Source organism: Lichenostomus cassidix, chromosome 7, assembly GCF_008360975.1.
Source record: "Lichenostomus cassidix isolate B80296 chromosome 7, HeHo_3.0, whole genome shotgun sequence".
In the NCBI taxonomy this organism is placed as follows: Eukaryota; Metazoa; Chordata; class Aves; order Passeriformes; family Meliphagidae; genus Lichenostomus; species Lichenostomus cassidix.
In genome coordinates this window covers 24,827,581-24,851,237 of record NC_139488.1, presented here as the reverse complement: position 1 = coordinate 24,851,237, position 23,657 = coordinate 24,827,581, and the positions used below count along the sequence as shown (strand labels likewise).

Sequence of the window (23,657 nt, the reverse complement as noted above, 5' to 3'; positions counted from 1 at the left end):
TGGGCACTGGAACAGCTCTCCAGGGAAGTGGTTACAGCACCAGCCTGTCCGAGTTCAAGAAGTGTTTGGACAATGCTCTCAGGCACATGGTGAGACTCTTGGGGTGTCCTGTGCAGGAACAGGAGTTGGACTGTACATCTCTTCCAACTCAGCAGATTCTGTGATTCTGTAATTCTAAGATTTATTGCCGTGTGCACTGTAAAGCACACGTTTTTGTAATTTTAACGTGTGTGGGAATTGTGTAGCTTAATTAACATGTAAATGGGATATTTGTCTTAGTTATCTAAGCTAAAAACCTCTATTGAGGAATATTCCTCTATTTAGGAAGCCGTTTATTTGTTACAGGCTTGTAGGCCAAGCTCATTCAGACTTGGGCTCTGAAAGCAGTGGTTAAGCAGCTCCCAGCAACTTGTGCCTGCTCTTAAAAGGAGAATTAATGACTTTGTTTTGGAGGATGATAAACTGGGATGACTATTGATGCCAGCTGTATGTTTTGGAGAGAGAACCCGTTGCGAAAGCATACAAAGGTATGCCTACCCACATACCCTGGGATTCTCTGTATATAGTGATGAGCCTCCATTAATTTAATTGGAGCCATCTGAAGGACTGAGCCCTAATGTCTCACTGTCACTCATCTCTAGAGTTTGAACAGTATGTGTGCTCAAATGAACTTGCCATGAATGCTTCCTGTCCCCTGTGTTTATTATTTTCATTCTTCAGTGACGATTTCTTAGGAAATAAATAAGAGTTTATCCTTCTTTGCATTTGGTGGCTAGGGAGACAGTGCTTTTGGAGAAAAAGTGAACATGACCCTGTGGCTGAACCTTCTTTGAGCAGGTAGCTTTTGCTGGAGACATCCAGAGGCTCCTTGCAGGCTTAGCAACCATGTGAACAAGGCCACCCTGTAGGTTCTCTGGTCCTGGTTGAATGGGCAGTTCAGGATGTGTCTGTGAGAGCTCAGTTCAGCAGGTAGGACACTGAGATATTATAGGGTATTGAGTTGAGCACTGCAGTATGGGCTGTGCAGATGATGGAAGAAGGCTTGTTAACACCATCATCTCCTATTAAAACACTGCTTTTCTGTGGGCCTCGCTGCAGTGCCATCATCACTAATGCCCCTGCTGCTGCACATCAAGCTCTGTCTGAACTGCACTCCTCTTGGATGGTACCTGCATGCTTTCCTTAGGTGACACATCCTGTGTAAGGAGACATCCCCAATCTATTAAGGTCAGAGCTGTGTCTGCTCCAAAAGCCCTGCAAAGAACTCCCTTCTTTGTCTCCTTTGAGACAAAGCTGCTCCTGCAAAATACTCCCAAAGATTATGGAACAGGAAAATAGAATCTGTAGAAGGAGGCAATTTTTCTGGTAGCAATATGTGTGTAGAACTCTTGGCATTATCCCCACTGCCTGCGTTCTGCTAATCCAGCTAATTCTTTTTCTTTTGTTCTAGTGTATATGTTTACCATGATTAGTTAAATACAGAGTGCTCAGTCTTTTCTGAGGGTGTTGCAACCTGTGGTGCTTGCACTGCTCCTGTTATGAAGTGTTAGAGGTCCTGCCTGTGGGGCATTTATCCCTCTTCCAGTGAGAGGAAGAGAAAAATTGAGACAATATCATGCTAAGCCATAGAGGTCTGCTCCTTCTGTAAAAGGAAATAGATTTAATTTTATCCCTCTTTTCTGTTGCATTTTCAGGATTTATACTCCATTAGGAATGTAGCTGCTCATCAGGATTTGTTAGCTTTACACTGAATTAATAAGTCAGAAAATAGTTTATTTCACCATACTGGCATTTCTTCTCCATGGCATGGTACAGAGCAGAAGGTAACCAAGCAGAGATGCCTGTAAGTGAAGGTGCCATGAAATCCTTGAATTCAGAGACATTTTGTTGGGGATAGAAGGAGATATCTTTGAGCAATCTTTTGCAGCAAGGACATGCAGTTTGTTGACCATCTCTGACCAAAATCCATCTGATATGGGCCTAGACAAAAATTGGAGATTCTCTGTGAATTTGTTTTCAGTTCACTGTGATAAAGATTAAGTTCATGGCTACAGGGACCATTCAGCCCTCGCTCCTGATGTTTTGCACTGTAAGTGATTTTTTGGAAAGGAAGTGTCTTCTGGGGCTGACATTTTAAACGTAAAAGCTTCCAGGAGTAAGTCTGAGCAGTAAGGAAGTTTAAAGAGAATGGAATAATGCCTTTTGTCTTTGGCCCTTAATCTGCAGGGAGGAGGATGTCTGTGTCAATTGATGGGGAGGTGGCAAGCAGCATAAAAAATTCATTTGCTTATAGATGCAGTAAGTCAGAAGGGATTCACTCCATTCTCTTGATGCCCACTAAGCCTCTAGCTGCAAGTATGTGGCCAGGCTCTCTGTCCTCCACCTGCAAGGAGTGTGCTAGGGGCTTTACAAACACAGGACAGACTTTACTAAGTAATACTGCTTTAGAGAAGAAAAAAACCAAAACAACAACATAGAACAGAGTGTCTTTTTCCTAATGGCGTCTTCACTTATGCATTTCGCTCATCAGTATTTTACATTGTTTGCAAAGACTTCTTGACCCTGTCAGACAGCCTCCTGGACATGGGTTAGGGATGTGGTTACAGAGACTTCTCACTCAGCAGGGTAAGAAATCACAGCTGGATCTGGTGCAGCAGCCAGCTGGGCAGTATGCCTAGTACTGAAATCTTTCAGTCTTTTTGACATTGATGAAAGGCATGAGGCTGCTGTCCCTAGGGATGCCAGTGCTTCTCTTCTCTGGCTGTGTGTGTGGGTCACAACAGAGGGTTGAGTCTTCTTGTGCCTTCTCAAAGTGACAAACCCTAACCTGCTTCTTCAGGAGAATGATAAATGAAGTGTAATTTACCTAGGGGTAATAATAAATCTCTAACTTGGGGTTTATTCAGTGCTGTGGTGGGTCAGAAACTCAGATAATTTGCTATTTTCTTCATGTAGTATTTCATCATGTTAACTTAAAAGGAAAACATACTTGAAGCCATTCCCCTGATCTGAGAAGGACCCCTGAGCCATAGCATTGATAAATACCAAAAATACTTGTCTCTTAGTATCTACTGTATCTAATGTAGTATCTACAGCCTTCATTTTGGAATTTGGGGTTACTGGCAACTGGACAAATTATGAAACACAAATCAGGCAGTGAACAAAGCAGGTGGTGAATGTGTCCAAGTGAGGAGCAGCAGGGGTTGAGCAAACACTATCTAGTAAGCAATATCCAAGGTTATCACTTCATGCTTAGCTGTCCTAGGTTTGTTAGCTGTCATGCTGCTAAATTTCTGATCTCTATAAAGACATTCGTAGCCCAAACTGTTTCTTCAAAGGCCCCTCTAAACAAAAAAACCTCACAAAACAGGACTGGAAAACATTCCTTGCAAAGAAAGATTGACTAAATTCTTTAACCAGAAGAGATTGCTGAGGGGAGGCAGCATAATGGTCTTAGGTGCTCAAAGGCTCTTGAAGGGAATAATCCTTTCTGCTCAGGGTGTGTAGGAGAGCTGCCATGGCACTGACTGCCTGAGGAGACTGTCAAGTCTCTGTGGCTGGAAGGCTTTGGGAAAAGTTAGATGAGTCTGTGAGAAATGATGAACATGGGTGTGGGTGATCCTGCCTTGGGGTGTGAGCATGCAGTGAGTGATCTTCCAAGTTCCCTCCAACTCTGTTGCATTCTCTTAGGTTTTTCCTGCAGCTGGAACAGCTGTGCCTTGCTCTTGCTCGGGGGTTCTGAAATGTCAACAACAATAACACTGCTTAAATAATAAAAATAATTTAAAAAAAAATCAAACAAAAACCCCAAACAAACAAAAACAAACAAACAAACAACAACAAAAAAAAAAACCCAAACCAACCAACCAAGAAAAAAAAAACCTCTAAAAACCAAAAAACACCAACACAAAACAAAACAAAAAAAATACCCGCACCAAAAAACCCATCAATAACTTTGAAAGAATCTTGCAGGAATTCAGCTCAGGATGTCTCAGACCTGTGAGAAAGTAGATATGGTCATTTTAGTAGATGTATCTCTCAGACACTCTAAGGCAGTGCTGCTGCTGTGAGTAGGGACTGTGTAGCCCATAGCTATGATTTGGTGGCTTTTTTAATAACCTGACATATGTATAGATAGCAAGATAGATATAGAGAGATATATATGTAATGGGAGAGAAGGAGCAGCAGTTCTTACTCATATGCCAGTTCCCTGATTTGCTCTTTTTGCTTCTAAAAAGTGCATGAATCGTTTTTAAAACTGCAAAAGAAAGCTATGTGATTTCAGAATTTATTGCTCTGGGGGTTTTTGGGATATCTTCTTTGCAAAGTTCTTGATCTCTAAAATGGTGGCTAAACTCTGTTATGGTTAATGGTGGTTTTTTCTTTGATGAAATGCGACTTGATCCCCTTCTACTTGTCTCTCTGTTTTCTTGAGATCCTGTGACTTGTTGGAGTTGAAGTGCCTGTCTCTCTTTCAGATGTGGTGTAAAGGAGGGTGAGAAATTTGGAGAAGGCAGGGACTGAGGCACTGCATAACTATGGAAACATCTTCCTCTTAGTAAGTCAAGATAACAGCTCTGTGTGGGTCCCTTCAAAACCCTCTATTTTAGTTGCTAAAAGATGAAATGCAAATCCAGTTGGATGTATTCACTGACCTCCTCCTTGGCCTGACCAGCCTTTTCCAGGAAGTGTGTCCTCTCTGGGCCACTCAGAGGAGGTGCTGTGTGCAGCTCTGACTGCTCAGTCTGTCATTCAGCCCTCGTGGCTGTTTCTAAAACTGACACTCTGTTCTTTGGTGTGCCACAAACTGTTCTCTACAAGGAGAGATTGAATAGGCTTGGACTCTTCTGCCTGGAGAAGAGAGAGCTGGGCAGAGTTGTGTGATGAGGAGCAGCGTGGAGGAGGTGAATAATAAACAAGAACTTGCAGTTTCTCACAAGTACAGATATTGCACCATATCAGATTAGATGTTGTTAGATGCTGTAGAGGTCAAATGTAAAGGAAAAAGCCAGTTAGACATACATGAATTCATAAACCACAGATGGCTGGAAGCTGGCAAAATGTTCAGTGGGATGCTCTTGAACTTATTTAATCAGCATTTTTTCTGTGGCACTGTCAGAGTAAGGAAATTGAAGGAGGGGCACTGTCGATCTGAAGCAAGTCTGGAGGCAGGTGATAAACTTAGGACTAGGAAATCCAAGTCCCTCACTGTTTCTAAAACATTGCTTTCATTGTGTGCAGCTCTCTGTACCTCTGTTGTTCAAAAATAAAATATATTGCATCATAGCTGCACTAATCTCAAAATACATTTGAATCTAAGTGTGAATTTTGCTAAGTACTAATATGTTTTGCACTGTATTTTCTCTTCCTTTGTGTCAGTGGAATAGTAGGCGTGTGGGTCTGTCTGTGTGTGGGCAAACAATGGAAGGCATAGCCTGGGGAAAATTCAGTCAGCCTCTCATTTAAAAATAAATGAAATGGGTAGGAAAACAAATATGCAGATGCTGAGAATTTGGCCACAGTGTTGAGAAGCTTTGGGACTTCCCATTCAGCAATTGGCTCGAATGCCAGATTTTGTGACTAGAAATACTCGCTCCAGTCCTGAAGCTGAGTTGGTTGCTTGCTGTGGTTGGCATCCTGTTCAGAGAGTAGATGCAGGAATGTGGGCTCAAGAGATATTACAGCTCAAGAGTTACCATGGTTATTAGGAAAATGTGCCAGAAAATCATTAAACCTCAGTCCAGAAACACGGTGGATTTCCAGTCCTTCGTCATATGGCACAGATGCTCCCTTTGGGCTGAGCAAGGCTCGCTGCTCTTACCACAGATGGACCCCTTGGAATACAGCAGCAAGGGCTGCAGTGCTGCCTGGAGGCATGGCTTGATCAATCTCATGCATTTCTCGCATGCAGTGGGACAAACTGCTTTGCAGTGTTAGAGAAGAAAATTGCATTTCCTGAAGTTCTTGCACTCTGTGTGTACACAAACAGGTGTGATCTGGTGTGGTTTCCCTTACCAGCTCCTCTGAAGTCTACCAAGAAATTTGCCTAAGGAGGTGTTGCCATTGGGTAAATTGTGCTGAAGAACAGTCCTCAGTAGAAAACTGGTCTCTTTTTCCTTTGAATTGGCACCTCTTATGGAAACAGTCTCCTTTGCCCCTCAGGGTGGTGCTAGACAAATGTTTGCTTTTCATCAGGCTTTCAAGACAAATCCTCTTGGAATACACCCAAAATGATGCCACTGGTTCTGTTCATATTTTTAACTCCTCAGCCCCTATGCCAAAGGATGAGGTATTTTTGTTGCCCAGTGACAGAGAAAACTCTGTTAAAGAGTCTGAAATTTCATGATTCTGCTGCTCCTGCCAGGGCTGAAAAACCTTGAGTTGATGGACTTTTTGGTGGCAGTTTCCCTGGACAGAGGTGGGGCTGAGGCAGATGGAGAAGCACAGTGTTTTATTGTGATAATTTCTATACATGATTCACACTTGGGTACATTGGACTGGGCTGTACTGGCATTAGGAAGGCCTTTTATGTGTTGAGGCTGTTGTTATCCGTAAAGGAACTACAAGGGTAACCAGAGCCTGCTTTTCTTGAGGCTCAGGTTCACAGGTTTGCAGAGATAATGCATGTGTTGCTCTGCATATCTACAGCTGCTGAGGTACTTTAATCTGATTGCTGCAGCTCATGTTGATTTTGCGCTGATGAAGCTCTGACTGGGGTGTCCTATTTTTACTTGGCTGGCACCTTGCCCTCGCTGTAGCAAATACTGACAGTACTTGTCAAGGACAACACTAGGGACTTCAGTTCCCTTAAGTGATGTGGGGGAGAGGGGAAGGAAAGAAAATACTTGTGTTGGATCCACCTTGGCAGATGGACGGATGGCACATGTTGCAGAACATCCTGGGAATTCCAGTGATCTGCCGTGAGGAGCACAAACCTGACTTCAGATGTTTTCTCATGGATCCTGGCAATGTCCCATCTCTGCAGCATCAGTGGGCAGACACAAGCACATTCTGATGTTACCATCCTTATTAAGCCAAGATTCATCTGCATATTCCAGTTCTCCCTGCAAATCCAAATGGAGAGAGCAGCATGTGGTATCCATAATAATCCCTGGGATAAGATTGGCATTAACAGTTTTACTTTACTGGGGAGAAATATATGGAGTTGATTCATGAGTTGGCTTCCCTGAACTGCTTCGGTTGCAGAGCACAAATACTGTCTTTAGTCCCAATTCTTTTATCCCTACCCGTGTTTCATCTGTGAAAATTCTTCACAGTATTTTCTAAATAAATTAGCTTTAAGTGTTCTTTTTCCTTGCTAAATAGAGCTGACCTTTTAAAACCTGCTTTACACCTATTTCTTTTGTAGAATCTATTATATTTTATGATCAATTTTTACTTATAAGAAAGAATTTTTTTTTTTAGATTTTTCTGCCTTTACTTTTAATGCTGAACCTAACATTGTTTCATGTGTTGTACTGTCAAAATGGGCCTTTGGGAAATTAATTACTATTGCAGGTGAAGGGTGTTAGGATAAATCCGATAAAAGCACAGTGGTTTTTTATATTTCTGAAATCTCCTCTTAGATTTAATGTATGCCCTGCAGCAGAAGCCAAACTTCATATGATCTTTTCATCCCCCACTTGCCCATGCAAATAAGAAAATACCCTGACTAATTATGTCCAGTGAATTTTATTTGTTAGAGTCCCAGGCTGGGATTAAAAAATCAAACGCTTATTACATTTACCCCCACATAAATACCTGCAGTGCATTGCAGAAAGAATAATTAAAAAAAACCCAACCTCCAATTTGGCATCCATCAGTTTAATTCTCTATAGTTTTTCTATTTTCATTATTTAGTGCCTGCTCTGCAGAAATGGCAATTATTTTATAGTGCAGATTACTTTCTCTTTGCAGGAAATCCTCTTACGTTTTCCCTTCTTAGTTTTACAGCAATGAGTTGGATGTTTCTATATCACATTCCTTGAATTTGCATGGTGATCAAAGCTGGAATGAGCTGAAGATATGACAGGATGTCATGTGTCTTTTTAAAAACATTTCTGATTCTGAGTAAATCCCAAGTTTGGTTTGAGTAATGCCCAACTATGTCTCCATCCTCAGCCAAAACAAAGAATTTGGGCTGCACACCTTCAGATGCTGGAATATCCAGATGTAGATTTTTTCCTTTAAATGCAGAGGAGAGACTGTGCTGCCTAGTTATAGGGATTTGATGGTCTAGGTTAGTAGTACTTTTGATCTTTTGAATCACCTTAAAAAGATCACTTCAGTCTTGAGAGTAAAAATTGACCCCCTTATTTTTTGTCTCTCTTGCCTGTTTTAGGATTCAGTGGTCAAAATAGCCCAGGGAATACTGAAGCTTCATGCCTTCCTCCAGTTTATATATTCATTAAGGAAATAGTGAAAAAGTTTTCAAAAAGTTTCTCTTTCTCATGCTTGGTACTTTGTAAAACACTGACAATTTGCTTTGTGCTTGTTCAGCAAAAATTAGGACATTGTTAGAAATGTGTCTTTCTTTTTCATCATATTGCCCTTAGAGAATTTCTGGGCTTTTATACTTTCTGTGTACTAAAGCCAAAGCAAAAGACTGGAAATAATGATGTTGAAATGGAATGGGGATGATACCTTCAATCTAAACTATGTTACATGGTGGGAAAGGCAAAAGGGAAAAATGTATCTTAACAACTTAATCCCTTGTACAGATTACTATACAGTGAAAAAATAGTATTAGAAACAGAGGACTACATGATGTTCTGTGAGAGTTGAGCAATCTCCTAGGTCCTTCTCTAAAGTATGTACCTACATCACAAATTAGACATGCTAACTAATCGAATTAAATTTAAGGAATTACACCCTTGCAGGTAGCATTTTGAAGTGTGATTTTGGAAATCCTCTCAATACCACCCATGTTCTAGGATGGAAGGACAGGATGCAGAAAAACTGAGCAAGATTTAAAAAATTCAACCCCACAGGTATCCAAAGCAGGGGCGTTGGAATTAAAATCCCTGCAATTCTGAAGAGCATTCCCTCATCTCCTCATATCTATTCTAATGTTTAAAGCAGCTGAATAATGCAGGTAATGGCAGAGCTTCTCTCTGATAGCTTAAGGGCTGATTGACAATGAAGCATAATAAAACCATGTAGCACAGTTTCCTGCTCTTGGACTGGTATATGATCTTTTCACTGTCATGCTCTTGGTCTGTGATAGAAAACAAGAAAATATTTGTACAAAGGAAATTTCCAGAAAAAATAGGCAGTCACAGCGGCAAATGCTAGCTCTGAGGAGGGAGTAGTTTTCTAGGCTTTGTGTTTCTTTAAAAAGAATGAAAAGGAATGCTCAGGTTATTTGGATAATGCCACGAATTTGTCTTGCTTGCCCTGCCCTGATTTTGTTTTTGTGCCTTTGTTTCACACATGCAAGACAAGCTACAGAAAATGACAATTCAGGCCCATGAAACGTTCAATAGTCTGTATAAGTGCTGTGTTTCAGAGCAAAATAAAGACAGATGCTTCAGATTCATTAGTATCATTCAGTAAATCCTGTAAGGGGTGGTAAAAAATTAGTTTGAGCAGGGTGAATGCCTTCCTATAACTGCAGTGACTTCTCCATGTGGAAAGGTGCTGAAATTGGAGATAGTTAGCTTAGTCCCTGTGAGCATAGGGACTTCCAACCAGGGTGGGAGAGGGGGTTTTTCCTAAATGAGACCCCTGTGGAGAAAGAAGGCAGTAAGGGGCTAATTTATTGTCTTTTGAAATCCAGCTTGAGTGTGGAATTGAGTTTGGGGGGAACCTGAATAGAGTTCACTCCCATTGCTATTCCTTTAGAGTAAAAATCCATGGGATGTGCAATGCCACGGTAAATTAAAGGCCAAATATGGGGATGCAAGTAGAATATAATATCATATCCTTCTTTGTTTGTGTGATTTTTGCAGATGGCTTTTCTGTTTTGCTTTGTAAAATGATGAATTCTAAATGGAACAGCTGTCTGTACAGGATGGTTTATTTGTTTCCCTTTTTTCTTTTTCAAATTTATTTATATAAAATCCTTTGTGCTGATGCTAAGCCAAACTGTCAGCACATTTACCTATATTAAAAATGTAGGTGTTCTAAAAACAAAGCAATATCACACCTTAAAAAAATGCCTTTTATCTAAGGCACAGATAGCAGGCTTCTCCTTCACTAGTGCCAGTCCCAGCACAACCTCCTCCCACAGTTCTGTCCTGCTCACATGCCTGAGGGCTGCTGGCATCAGTGTTCAGATCTTTTAAATGTTGGTCTCACAGTGATATGCAAGCACAGGGTCTGAAAACTAAGGTGAACAGCAGTGGAAATAGTAATATATTTTAAAAGTTCTTTCATCAAGTTTTGCAAATCTCTCAAAGAAGCAAAAGCTACTTTTGTGATAAATGAAGATGACAGAAATACCTTTTTTTCCTTTTAGTTTTTTGGGGTTTTGTTGGTTTTTTTTTGGTTTTTTGTTTGGTTTTTTTTACACCAATTCAGCAGGATAGACTAGATGATTTCCATCATGGAAAAGAAGAATCATCTGTTCACATTATTCTGGTTCTCTTTGTACTCCATGAGTTCTCATAATATAATTAATTTAGGAAAGGAAATGTACATGACTTAAAAATAAAAAAAGAACGTACCCGCAAGACTCTTTTTAGTAAGTTGTTGGTCAGTCTTCTCAAGTTGCAAGAGGAGAGAGAATTTGGAAGGTGTGGTGATGAGTAGGAAATGTCTGCTGGGCAAAACCAGAGGTCTTAACAGTGTTAATTCTTTTGCAGCCTGTTGTAATATTGCTTTTACACACTTCTCACTTCCTCTGGTTCTGGTAGCTCTCTTTTCTTCCTTTAGCTGAGAACACCCAGCCCATTATTTTACCACAAAAGGACATCCAGGGAAAAAATAAGAGTGGGATGTACTTTTGCAATATTTTTTCTGATGCTCTCAGATCTTCATTAGTTTTCCCCTTGGTAAAACTCTGAAGTTGTTATACATTGTCTGTCTGGTAACACTGCTAAATTTCTCTTAGAAATGATTGTCTGGTCTCCCCTTGAAGCCATTTCTTGTATCAAAAATAACCTTTGGCAAGGAATTTCCCAGATTTACGGCTCAGCACAGCAGGATTGAAATCCATGCTGTTGAAATTGGCCTCAATCTATGGAGTTTAGTGGAAAGACACCATTTTACTAAAGCAAAATATAGTCTGTTACAGCAACACCATGAGTTTGATCATACATGCATGCCCACTACAAGTCATCTTTTTTATTGTTATATTTTGTAAATTATAAATTAAATAGCTACTGGCTGTAAATGGGAAAACATTCTGAAATAAAATGAACTTGATACAATATTTATACAAAAATGCTTTATTGATAAAAAATCTTTCAAAATTTCATGTATTTTTTGTTACAGCATTATTTATTTTTAAGGACTTGTCTCAAAATTTTTATATTTACAGTCTTGATATTGAGGAGGTGTGCTCCTTTTTTCTTTCTCTCTGTGATGGTTCCCTCTCTTTCCTCTTTATTTAGGAAGAATAGAGAGTAGTGCTGGTTGTACTGTGCTGACTATAACAAAATCTCGGAGGTACTTATTTAAAGTACACTGGGTTTATTTCCAGTCAAGTGTAACATCAGATGTGAAGAATTCCTTCAGTCTTCCCACTCAAGAAATTTCGCCATTGTTATTTCTTCATCATTTCCATTAAAGGGCCAAATTTCCCCCATAATGTGTGTGCAGTTTGTCCTTTGATTGCAAAGGAAGCACACACACAGTTTTGGAGGTGAATGATTAATCCAAGGACAGTGAAGGCTTTTGTGCAGGCTTTGCATATTGCTCACTTAGATGGCTAAGGTGTGCATTTTCCAGTTTGGCTGAATGAGGGAAAATTTTATTTGCTTCACTTATTTTTATTTTTTTAAAATAAGAATTATTCACCAGGATAGATATTATATGAATAAATGTGGAAGATCAGAGTCCCTGGTCTGTCACAAACTTTCATAGGCAAATCCATAAATTTTCAAATGTCTCATTTATGTTACTTGCAAAAATTGAGTTGATCTGTTTGTTCATTTCAATTGCAAATAGGTCAGGGGCTGCCTGATGCAAATTTTTGTCTATGAAACTTTCTGTGATATCATTGCATTTTTTGCTGAAAATGTTTGATTCTACTGGAATGCAAATATTAATTTCTGTTTTAAATACATGTATTTAAATCCTTCAACATGAGTATCTAGGACAGTACACAAATGGAAAAATCTCTGACTTATCCATGCCTTGATTAATTTTAATCATAGCTATTTCTTAATTTTAAGTTCTCTGACAATTAGGATAAATTTTGCTTCTAATGAAGACACAACTGCTCAGCTAGAATGGGATTATGGTAATTATTAGAGTTGCAAAGAAATTTGTTTCATAAGCTCTTAGAAGAGTTAGTTATCTGACCAAAAACAAGATCAATGCAGTTGGTGCTAATTAAAGCAAATAGACTAAGGAATAAAAAAGATTTAATTCTGAATTTATGAATATCATTAAAAGCTTACATGGTTAGTTTGACTTGCATTTTGTGCATTGTTGGGAGAAGAAAAAGTGTTTGCATTTGTAAGACAAGTTAAAATGGGAAGTGACCTTCAACTTTGTAAAGTCTTTAAAAGGAAACTGTTTTAAAGGAATAAATGTGGCTAAGCCTCTAATACAGACCTTTGGCAAACCCCAAATGACTAGTAATTAGCTCTGCTGCACTGGGTTAATTAATAAAAGGTAGCTTAAAATAGGCAAAAAGCATATTTGTCCATTACACTGATGATGTGAATTATGATAATAACACAGCACTATCCTTTTTATCTCTCCAAAGAGCTCTATTAACATCATATGTTTCTTCTCACCAGCATCCCTGTGATGTGACTAGAACTGTTTCTGTACAGGTGACAGGAAGGGATGTTTACCACTAAATGGCAAGTGGAATTAAAGGCAGTGTGCTGAGGGCAAGGGCAGGCATGACCAAAGTACAAATATGAATAAATGTGCTCCCACAGACAAAATTCCCATGTAGCACCACAGAGCTGTGATACCCCAGTGCTTTGCCTGTGGGATGAAGCTGCAGGGGAGCTGGCAGGGTCCTGCAGGTCACAGCCCCCAGTCCTGTTTGCTCCATCCCATAAGGCTGATCCTTCTCTCCTCAGCATCAACCCAGAACTTTAAAATCTCACTTCAGTACTGCCAGCAGTAGATGTGAAGGCAGAAGGGCTGGCTAAGCTCTTGCTGTACCAGCAGGCTGTTGGACTGATAGATGATTGCCCAGCACACCAGTCAAAGTCAAAATCTCATCCCTTCTCAGAATTCCTGCCTTGGACAGGTGGGGGAAACCCAGTGGTTTTGGCGTTCCCCTTTGTTTCTTTCTTGTTTTAGAAACAAAGTGTTCTCCCACAGCACTGGAAATATGTCCCTGGAGAGCTAGATAACCAGGAATGTAATTCTCATACTCTTTCCTCATTTTGTATTTGAGCTCAGTCATTAATAGAAGCCATGACAATGATTTTTATAAGACCAATATATCTTAGAATTGTTCTAAAAATGTTACAGATAGTTAAAAATAACATATTTTCTTCTTGAATTCCTTATTTGTCTAGTATTTGAATAATCAATAATCACTGCAGTAATTAAGCGTTAATAAAAATAATCTTTCTTGTTAATATTTTTATATAGTCTGTCTAATTTAATATAAAATGGTATAAATAATGATCAAGTGAACCTATGTTCTGGAATGAATCTCAGACTCACTGACAGAGATGAACAGATGTAAATTTGTGGGAATGAGATGGAGCATATTGAGGACACAAGGTTGTTCTGAGAGGCCTCTGGGCACACGGACAGGTATCTTTGGGTTGTCAAGGTTTGGCAGCTCTAAACAGCCTTGGACTCAAGTAAATGCATGAAAACTTGGCTGATGAGGCTCAGAAGGCTGGTGAAGATGATGACTGTTAGTGACATACAGGTTTTCTGCTTGCGTGCATGAAATGGGCTTTAACTGTAAGTAATCTAGAAGAAACAGATTGAAAACCACAGCTAAGGGCAATATACATACTTAAATGCAAAAAAAAAATCTTAAGGATGAAATGAACTGCAATAAAATCATGTCTTCAGCTAGAAAAAGTCAAGGTAGCATCAGTGATTTCACACTAACACCCTGGAAAGATCTGGGCATTGAAAGAGTTTTGAAGCTCAAATTACAGCAAAGCAAATCCTAGTAGAGTTCTGTAGTGTAAGGGATAAATTGATTACCTGTTTCCTCTCCACCCACCCATCACAATTGAATCAGCAGTATAAACAAGTTACTTATTTTTCAAAAGTCAGACATACTGTGTAAAAGAGATTAATATACAGTCAGAGGGAAAAAATAAAATTTAAAAAAAAAGGCAAATAAGGGAACAATCTGTTTCCATTTAAGTTGGTGTAACTCCATTGCACTGCGTGTGTTTATACCAGGGGGGTTCAGATCAGCATTCACTTCTTGTCCTGGAGATTAAATTTATCTCCCACAGCTTTTATTTCTGTTCTCTTCCTGAGCTACATGCTGTTGTGCCTCTTTCTTCTTTCAATAATTTGTTTCACAATAATACTTCAGAGGCACACCAACTAAAATGAGGAAAAGAAGAGAGAGTACAGAACTCATAATTGAAGCGTATTTTTCCTCTCACTTCAGAGATTTGCATGCTGTTTGTGTTACCACAAACGTAACTCAGCCTAATTTTGATAACAGTGGTGCCTGTTTAATCAGAGAACAGGGGATTCTTCTTTGAAACAAGATTTCAATAGCATTTCACCTGCTACTTGTCCTGCTCTGTTCTCAGAAAGTTTGTGACACTTTAATTGCTAACAGGTGGAATGTTTTTATTGAGACTGATCTTTACCTATCTGCTGGATAGCTTAAATGTTGTTTTCTTCTGTGTTTGTATTGGATGTGAATCACTGAGAAAGAAATAATTATTTCAGGTATTACACAGTGATTTAGCTGTAGGAAACTCTTGCCTGAGTGAGGAGTTGAGACAGTTTTGTTTCGATTTCTTTATCCAGCACATTATTTTTGGAGAAATATTTACAATGAATTAATTTTTGAAACTGTCTCATATTAGATGTTTACCCAACTACTGTGAACATGGAGGAAAATGCTCCCAGTCCTGGACCACCTTTTACTGCGACTGTAACAATACAGGCTACATGGGAGCCACCTGTCACAACTGTAAGTAAACCCATGTACAGTTTTCATTTGTATTGCATCCACATCGTAATCACAGTGGTCATTAGACATTTATTAGAATTTAGCTGGGCTGAGTTAGCTGATTTTAATCTGTGTTTGGTGCTTTAAGTGAATTTTACCACCCTGGGCTTTGTTTTTAGATCGTATGAAAGTCTGTGTTTCAAGAACTCAGTTTTCAGCAGTTTATGATTTTGAAATTTTGCTGAACTATTATTTGGGCTGCTGCTGTTAAGAAGAATACAGTATTTGAAGCTGGCAGTGTATGAAACATTCAGCTACTGAAATTCACAGAAAAAGGAATATTAAGGTGTTTAAAGGTTTAAAAAAAGCCCTATCAAAGAGTAGAGGCATAAAATTCTGTGAATTCTAGTAAAAAATAGAGAGAGAAAGGAACAGCCAAAATAAAGCCTCTTAATACAGCTGACTAAAAGGGAAAACAGAAATGGAGGGTAAACTTCCAGTTCTAATACAGGAAATAAAGAGAAAAAAACAGTGAGTAAGAATAACAGTTCCAGGAATATATTATAACCACTCAGTGCTTGATGAGCGCTTGGACTGCAGATAGGATGACATTAGTAAGATGCTTTTTTTTTTTTTTTCCTGTTAAGCTAAAAAGCAGAAGAGAAGAAAAGGTACTTAGCGGTTTGAAGCTGAGAATATTGGCAACCATACTGTAATTTTGGAGACTTTAATGGTTTTCTAGTTAACAGTGAAATCATTTGTGGGGTCTGCAGCTGACAGGAGAGGCTGTTGAGAGATCTATTAATGGATTTGTCACCTGAACTCTGTGCTGTAAACACAAAGAAACCAAGGGTTTTCTGTGGAAATAATGCTAAGCCAGGTGAAGAGAAGGAAGAAAAAGGCTGATTTTTTAGTTTTAAAAGGAAAGCTTATATTTTGTCCATTATTTTTATTGTTCCACAAGGCATCACACCTCTTCAAAGCTCGTGAGGCCGTAGCAGAGTATTTATACCAGCTGATGACTGGTACAGAACTGGGTGGCCAAATCAGTTGGTGAGAAGGGAGAGGCTCCTTGGGGATTAAAGAGAACTTTCACTGTTGACCGTCAAAGGTGATTAGGGACATTCAACTCTGGGCTACATGTGTGCTGTCATATTAGCTTGGGGCCTGAGGCTCACTCTGTCTGTGCCAGCTCAGTGTGGCTTCTGTCCAAAGGAGACCATCTCATTACCACAGAGAACTGTTCATGACTAGTTTTCCCCATAGACATTTCCATGGAGCTGGTGAAGCCTTCTGCTTCTGTCAGCTCGTGTCTGCACTTCAGAGACACACACATAGCTGCAGTTATTTGGGGTTCACTGATGTGAAACTACTCTGAAAAGTTTCTTAGGAAGGTCTGGTGTTAAGCTGTGCTCCCCTGTGATGTAGGTATTCACCTGCTCAGCTTATTTACAACCAACTTATCAGCAACTAATTTGATTCCAGCTAGACTGTGTAGCCAGCTGACCTGTGAGGCAAGCAGCGCTGATAAACAGCAACATTAGTCTGCAGAAATGCATTCATCTGCTTGAAATATGCAATGAAACCAATTCAAAGCTGGTGGGCAAATGCAGACTGTTGATAAGAAACTTGCAGAACAAGAGACATTATCACTTTCAGCTGATAGTGGCTGACATGCAGGAGTACCTTTCAGCAGGTAAATGAAAGGCACAGATTTGATCACAGCATAACTCAAAGAATATCCTCGATATATAGGAAACTCTCCAATAATGTAATTCAGTATAGTTCTATCAAAGTAAAACATCTAATTTTGTAAGGTTGGAAACATTATCTCAAGAGATTTTCTTTTTTTTTTCCAGAGCACTGAGGCTGACAGGCCTGAAATTGAACTTTTACCACTTTGGAGAGGCTATTTCTTTTATTAAACTGCCCTTCAGACCCAAATCCATGCAGCAGCAAGGGCAAGATTTAGCTGGCAATCTGCTTCAAGTGAAACAGTGGGAATTGTTCCATTGTTGCCTGGTTTTCTTTTTTGTCTGAGTTGTATCACCAAATTGCCTCAATTTGGTATGGTAATGGGTGCCTCTGGTTGAAAACCAGAAAAAGACACATTCCTTGTCCTGTTTTTAGGGAGAACTGCATGGTATGCATCTGCAAGCTAGATTTAATTGGTTTATGTTTTACCACCCCAGAAGGGGAGATCTTACCATTTTAACAACTGAAATCTGAAGAGAAATTGCCCCAAACTTACTGTCACCATATGTGAAATGTTGAAATACATTTTATGGTTGATACATAAGCAGTCTTATTTTTAGTTCCAAATATTCACGGACCACACTGTATCCTGCTGTGAGGAATAGCTAACAATACATACCATCTTTTCTCCAAAGAGTTTGCAGTTAAGTTTCTGAGTGTATAAATCCTTGCTGGCAGAGGCAATGGAGTGCCAGAAAGGCTTCATCAGCATCACAGGTGGCAGTTTCAGTCTGCCAGGTACATAATTATTTCTAGGTTTTCTTACAGCAAAATAGTCATAAGGTAGATATTAAAAAGAGGAAGAAATTGAATGCTTGCAGACATGGAGTGACATGGGAGAAAGCAATGTGTTTGTTTGAAAAATATAAGGCTATGGCCAGAGGAGTTTGACATTTTTGACAAGGCAAATGTCAGAGTCATGACAAGTAAAGAGGTTGGAAATGTGCCATGAAAAGCAAAGATAAATAGTTTGCATTTGATGCAACAGAGGGGAATTAGACAGTGTCAGAAAAGAACAGTGAGTTGATAGAAGACACAGCTGGGACAGTGTTTGCAAGACCATGTCAGATATGTGGGACAGAATTGTGTCTGGCATGTCTGAAAATGGGTAGTTGAAATTCAGGACGAGTTGAGGGAGCAAAAGTGTGCATCTGAAGATGCATGGAAAGAGCTACCTGGCTCTAGACATGGCCTTTATGTAATCTCACTAGAGGCAGCTACTTGCCTGCAAACCTCAGGTATCCTTCTGTTCACTGCAAATCCCTTCTGGTCCTGAAAGCTCCTGAACTGTCACAGGATGTTTGGCAATCTGCCTGGTGCAGCTGAAGGTCCACTACTGAAAAGGGTGTGGTCCTGTCCCATGAAAGAGTTATTTTGTGTGGCTGTCCCATTAAATAGCTATTATGTGGCAGACAAGTTTCACACTGAAGTGTCATGTGGTCCTGCTTCCGTTCTCCTCCTCTTCTCTGAACTTAACTGTAAATGCAGGCAAAATAGTGCTCCAACCTGTATATGTTTTCTGGGTTTCACTAACATATAAGAATCTCACTGTTTTCTAAACTGGTAGTTTCTTTCTTGCAAAGCTTATTGACTGATGCATAAGCACATTTCTTTGTTTAGCAGTGGTTAATCCTCCTTTGCTAGCTGCCACAGGGAATGTTATCAATGCCTTCCAAGGCTTTTATTGTTGTTTGGTTTGGGGTTTGGGTTTTTTTTTCCCTTTTTGGATTTCCCTCTCATCATTACGCTATCCAGGGCAATTGACATCTTCTTGCTGGTTAGTCACAGCAAGGATGAGCACTTGTGTCTCCAACTCTGTGCTCTCTGTAGCTGTGAAACCCCAAAGCATGTGCTGTGCTCTGCTGTCACAAATGGATGCAGACATGCAATTTGATGGTAAATGCAGAACGAGTCCCCACTGTCTCCAATCAGCTCATTCCAGTGCCCACACTTTGGGGAAACCAGGAGTTGTGGAATAATCCTGTGGGATGCAAAGCCAACTGTTGGTGATTTACATTTGTTTGTGTAAGAGTTTTGTTGTGCCTTAGTTTCTCCCCCTCTGTTGAAAATAAGATCCAATTTTCAGGTGTATTGAAAGTATGTGATCTCTATCATCTACTGAAATGGTGTGGGCTCTTTCTCTTGAAACTTATTGCTACTTGAGCTTATCTGTAGCGGAGACAGTGCTTTGAGGATACAATCACATTTCAATCTCTAAAATGGGTGGTTTTGCTTTATCTTTTAAATGTGCTTCGCATAGCTTGTATTTAGATAGGCTGGAAGATGCAGCTGAAGCCTTTTTGGTGATAGATACTTCCCCAATTTCTCCAGTGTGGGGGGTAGCTCACTGATCTGTCAGGTATTGGAGTAGTCTGATAAAATCCAGATAAGAAAGGATTCATTATGTAATCGCACATGTGAACCATAGCAAACTAGATAATAATGTAATGTTCATTTTTTGTTTTCCTCCTTTGGATACAAACACGGATATTAGTACAAAGCTTGGGAAAAAGGCCTGGGTGGGATTCAACTAATCTGTTTTTGCTGTCTGGCACTGTGACATGCAAGCTAAGATATTGGTCTGGTCTCTCTCGATATGTAAAAAGGAGTGTGAGTTGCTTTCAGAACTTAACTAATCTCACTGTGAGATAAGGTGTCTGTGGTAATTTCATGGACCACCTCTCAAGTCTGTCCTCTGTAGAAGGAGGCTGTCCTAGTTTAGGCATGCAGTAGGCAACTGAAGGCAGGTCAAAATTATCGATGGGAAAGGAGAGAGGGGGAAACTGAGGTAAGTGAATTACAGGTCCTAATTTATATATATATAAATTAATAAATGTATTAACTGAAAGTGCATAGTTTAAAAGCTGCATAGTCATCCCTCTCATGTTAATAATTCTTGTAATTATCATGTGATAGTGAGAGCAGTAGACATGTGTAAAATGGCCCTGAGATACAGAATGTTATAACTTTATTGCAAAATAATGATTAGTAATGTCCTCCTTCTGTGAGTTATGCTAGTCCCTTAGAAAGCTTCATCTTCCCCCTCTGTACTTCTATTATTTTTATTTATGATAATTTCCAGGTGGTTTTTAGTCTTGCGTGAATTTTTTAATTTCAAAGAGTACTGAACATTGATATAAAAGATGTTGAGAAATATGAAATAATGATTTTATTTCTCATATTCTGGGGTTGTCAACATGTCCCAAAGCTTTGCAAGGTGATAATTAACAGAATGAAATTTAATTCTGGATATTTGCTTTGGTGTGTGATCTATCTTACACATACAGGCATATGTCTTATTGGCCCAGGTAATTGCTGGAGGAAAGAGTCATCCAATAATGGAAATGTCACATAGTCATTGATATGGCATAAACTTAACATAACTTCAGGCTTTGAAAATGTATTTTTTAATATTAATGTGCTTACTGCATATATCATTTTTTTTTATCTGAAAAGCTTAATATTGCTTCAGCCAGATTGTTAGCAGGACTGGAGCTGCATCTTAAAATGCCAGCTGTGGGTTTGGTAATTCTCTTGTGTTCCAAGGTAGGGAGATTTGTACATTTTGCTGGCTGGGCAAATGAGGTTTAGAGAGTTTCAGTCTGACAGATGCCCAACAGTGAGTTTGGTAGTCTAATTTGCATGTCCTGAGTAGCCAATTTTCCTGTCTGAGATTCTTGGAATAGGTTTTTTCCGTGTGTATAAACACATTGGTTTTCTTTGACTAAAGAAAACACATTTAATATTCATATCAAACCTGCAGTACTGTACTTGGTGTTCCTGCATATTTTTGTTCACACCATGCTTTTGGAACATGAATTTTCATTGTTTATTTTGTAATAAGTTACTGTGTTATTAATGCTTTCCCTTCAGTGGTGTTCATTTAAAAAAAAAGTTTTTTTCCCCTTTGCCTGAGATTTTCTTATAAATAACACACTGAATATTCCACTTTGGGACTTCCCTGCAGAACAGAGCATGTGGGGACTCAGTCCTTTTTGAAGCCAGCCTTCCTCAGGTGTGACCATCCCCGGAGGGACACATGGACTTTCCAGCAGGACCAAAATACTGAGCTTTGCACAGCATCTTTCACCTCTTTGATCACTCCTTTCCCTCCTACACTCCTCTTAAAGTGGTGCAGGTCTCTCTGGCTGCCTTCCTGCAGCAGCAGGGCTTGCAGGTGACCCTGCCCCAGAGCCAGGCTGGGGTCTGTGATTGTCACAGCTGCCTTCCAGCCACAGCAGGGAAGTGACAGGGGAGGATGGCTTGACATGACCTTTCCTACCTTGGCCAGGGGGAGCCTTAGCTTGGATGGTAGGAAATTGTCTAATAACCAGGTGTAATTCCCATTATCTCTCCTGAACATCCATTTAAGTGACCCTGTGCTAAAAGTCATTTTAATTTTAGCTGTGGAAATAACATATTCTTTATCAGATGAGTAAGTACATATTTTAAAAAGGAAAAAATAAGCCGTCTGTCAACGAGGCACGTCACAGCAGAGACTGCATTAGTCTGTCAGAAGCAGTGCTGTCACAATCCAGGTTTCAAGAGTACAGAATTTATTTTTCTGGCATTTAACAAGACAATTGTATTTTAAGGGTGAGAATGATGATCTTTCCCAGAGTTCATTGCCTTTACTAATCCCTCTGCCGTTGAAATAAGAAACCTCCCATTGCATATTGCTTTATTTGTTATTTAGAAAAATCTCTGGTTGAGTGCTCATTACTCTGAGTCCATAAGAGCAAATCTGTCAGGCCTGAGGTACATGAGCAGAGATTGAAATAGTCATCTCTGATCTGCCTCCAAGAGCTCTGAGCATTTTGTTGAGAATACTTAATTTGGCCTGGTCAGCATTTGTGTATATCTGTTTTTCCAAGGTCAGTCTACAGCTGGTTGAGGATCCTGGCAGAATCCCCAGTTTTTACTGGCCTTTCCAGTCTAGCCAGTACCTAAGTTCTCACCTCTGAATACAATAATAATCATTATTATAGGGGTTTTTATTGGTCTTTTTGTCTAAGGTGCAAAGAATTACAAAACGATTAAATGAGTCCAAAATGATGTTGCTGCAAGTATTCAGTCTACATTTTTTCATGACTGTACAATTTTTAGAGATGATAAAAGCAACTCACTGCTGCTACATTTTGGCTGGGAAGTGGACAGTGTCAGCACCTCCCGATGAAATAAAGAATTAAAGTTCTTTAGGTCTCTTTAATGTATTTTATTTATTATTTCACCAGAAAATGTTCTCCCACTCTGAGAAATTGAAAATTACCAGCTACTTTTATTAGATTATGAGAATCTAATCTTGAAGCAGCAATACTACAGGATTCATTTTGGTAATCATAACTAGTACAGCTCAGATTCTGAATCCCTAGCTCACCTTTCATACAATGAAATCAATTTCCAAAGTAATTGGGAATACAGTGGGAACAAAACATTGGGAAATTTAAGGTTTACTTTTGTTTTTTGAGCAAAGTTATCTTGGTGTCCATTAAATTTTAAAAAGGACAGAGTTCTCTGAGGAAAAAGAACAAACAAATTGCTTTTCATTTGGAACTTAACATTCTTGGTGGTATCTATACTAGTAACATGCTGCCGGGTGCAGCAGAGAGAGGCTTACCCTGCCTGCTCTTCCCAGCAGCAGATCTGAAGTCTGGGTGTCACTAATCTTTACACTGAGTCCAACAGCAAGCATGTTTTTAAATATGGGGTAAGAGGTGCATCTTACTGTGTGAATAGCAGGTTCACTCACCGATTGAAGAGAAGGGGCTTTAAATATGTTACTCCTTGAGGGTTATTTGCAGAAGTTCAAAGTACTTGTACAAAGAATGGCCTTTCTTTTTTTAGCCAAAGTAGAACTTGAGGTGAAAACCAGAAAAGTGGCCTGAAAGAGAGGAGAGGTTTTATCAGTTAGGAACATGAGGGCAAAGGAAACAGAGCTAAGTACTTTGGAACTGACATCATGCAAAGGCTCATCTGCTGAGCAGCTCTGCAGTGCAACAGGAAGCCTCTGCTTAGTGAAGGCTGCCATGGAGACTGCAGGTGAACTGCATAGGGCAAAAGTAAAATTGGAAGCCAGATGTCAATAAAGTAATGGGCATTCTGTGAAAAACTGGACAAAAAAGATGTTTTATTGGAAGAAACCGAAATCTGACCTTGGAAATGCTTGTGCTTAGCTCTGTGCTGTTACAGATTTTAGCTATGGCAGGGAAAAAATCTCATCTGGTTTAAGGACTGTAATTAAAACAGTTGGATTAACAGGTTCAAGATACATCAAAGAACTGAACAGTGATGAAATTGCTCATATTTAAAACCTTTCAGGCTTGTGAAGCATGATGAATAAAGGCTGAATTTTCAGCTGCAGATACAAACCAAGGGCAACCCCAGCCCTGTCGGACCTAGCTGTAGAGTGCAGAGAGTTCCTGCATGTGGTCTGGCTGACCAGCCATAAGGTTCTTGATGCAGGAATTAGGAAGTGAAATTCTGTAGGCTTTTTATACACAAAAGGTAAAAAAAAATGTTTTATTATGGTGATAGTAAAATCTGATAATGCTTTTCTGACACTGAAGTCTGAATTATGCATCCGTAGCTTGAACCTGGACCAGTCAAAGGGAATATTTCTAGTTTTGCTAGGATATTTTGTAGGGGGTGTAGTGTATGCCTT

The 23,657-nt window shown here is 39.5% G+C and overlaps 1 protein-coding gene across 1 annotated transcript in view; it reads left to right on the top strand.

Moving 5' to 3' along the window:
- CNTNAP5 (contactin associated protein family member 5) overlaps positions 1-23,657 on the top strand; it is a 277,200-nt gene that overhangs the window by 158,315 nt on the left and 95,228 nt on the right. The window contains exon 11 of the mRNA XM_085066882.1: positions 15,156-15,262. Within this exon, the coding sequence (XP_084923008.1) occupies positions 15,156-15,262 (107 nt within the window). The remainder of the gene's footprint in view (positions 1-15,155; positions 15,263-23,657) is intronic.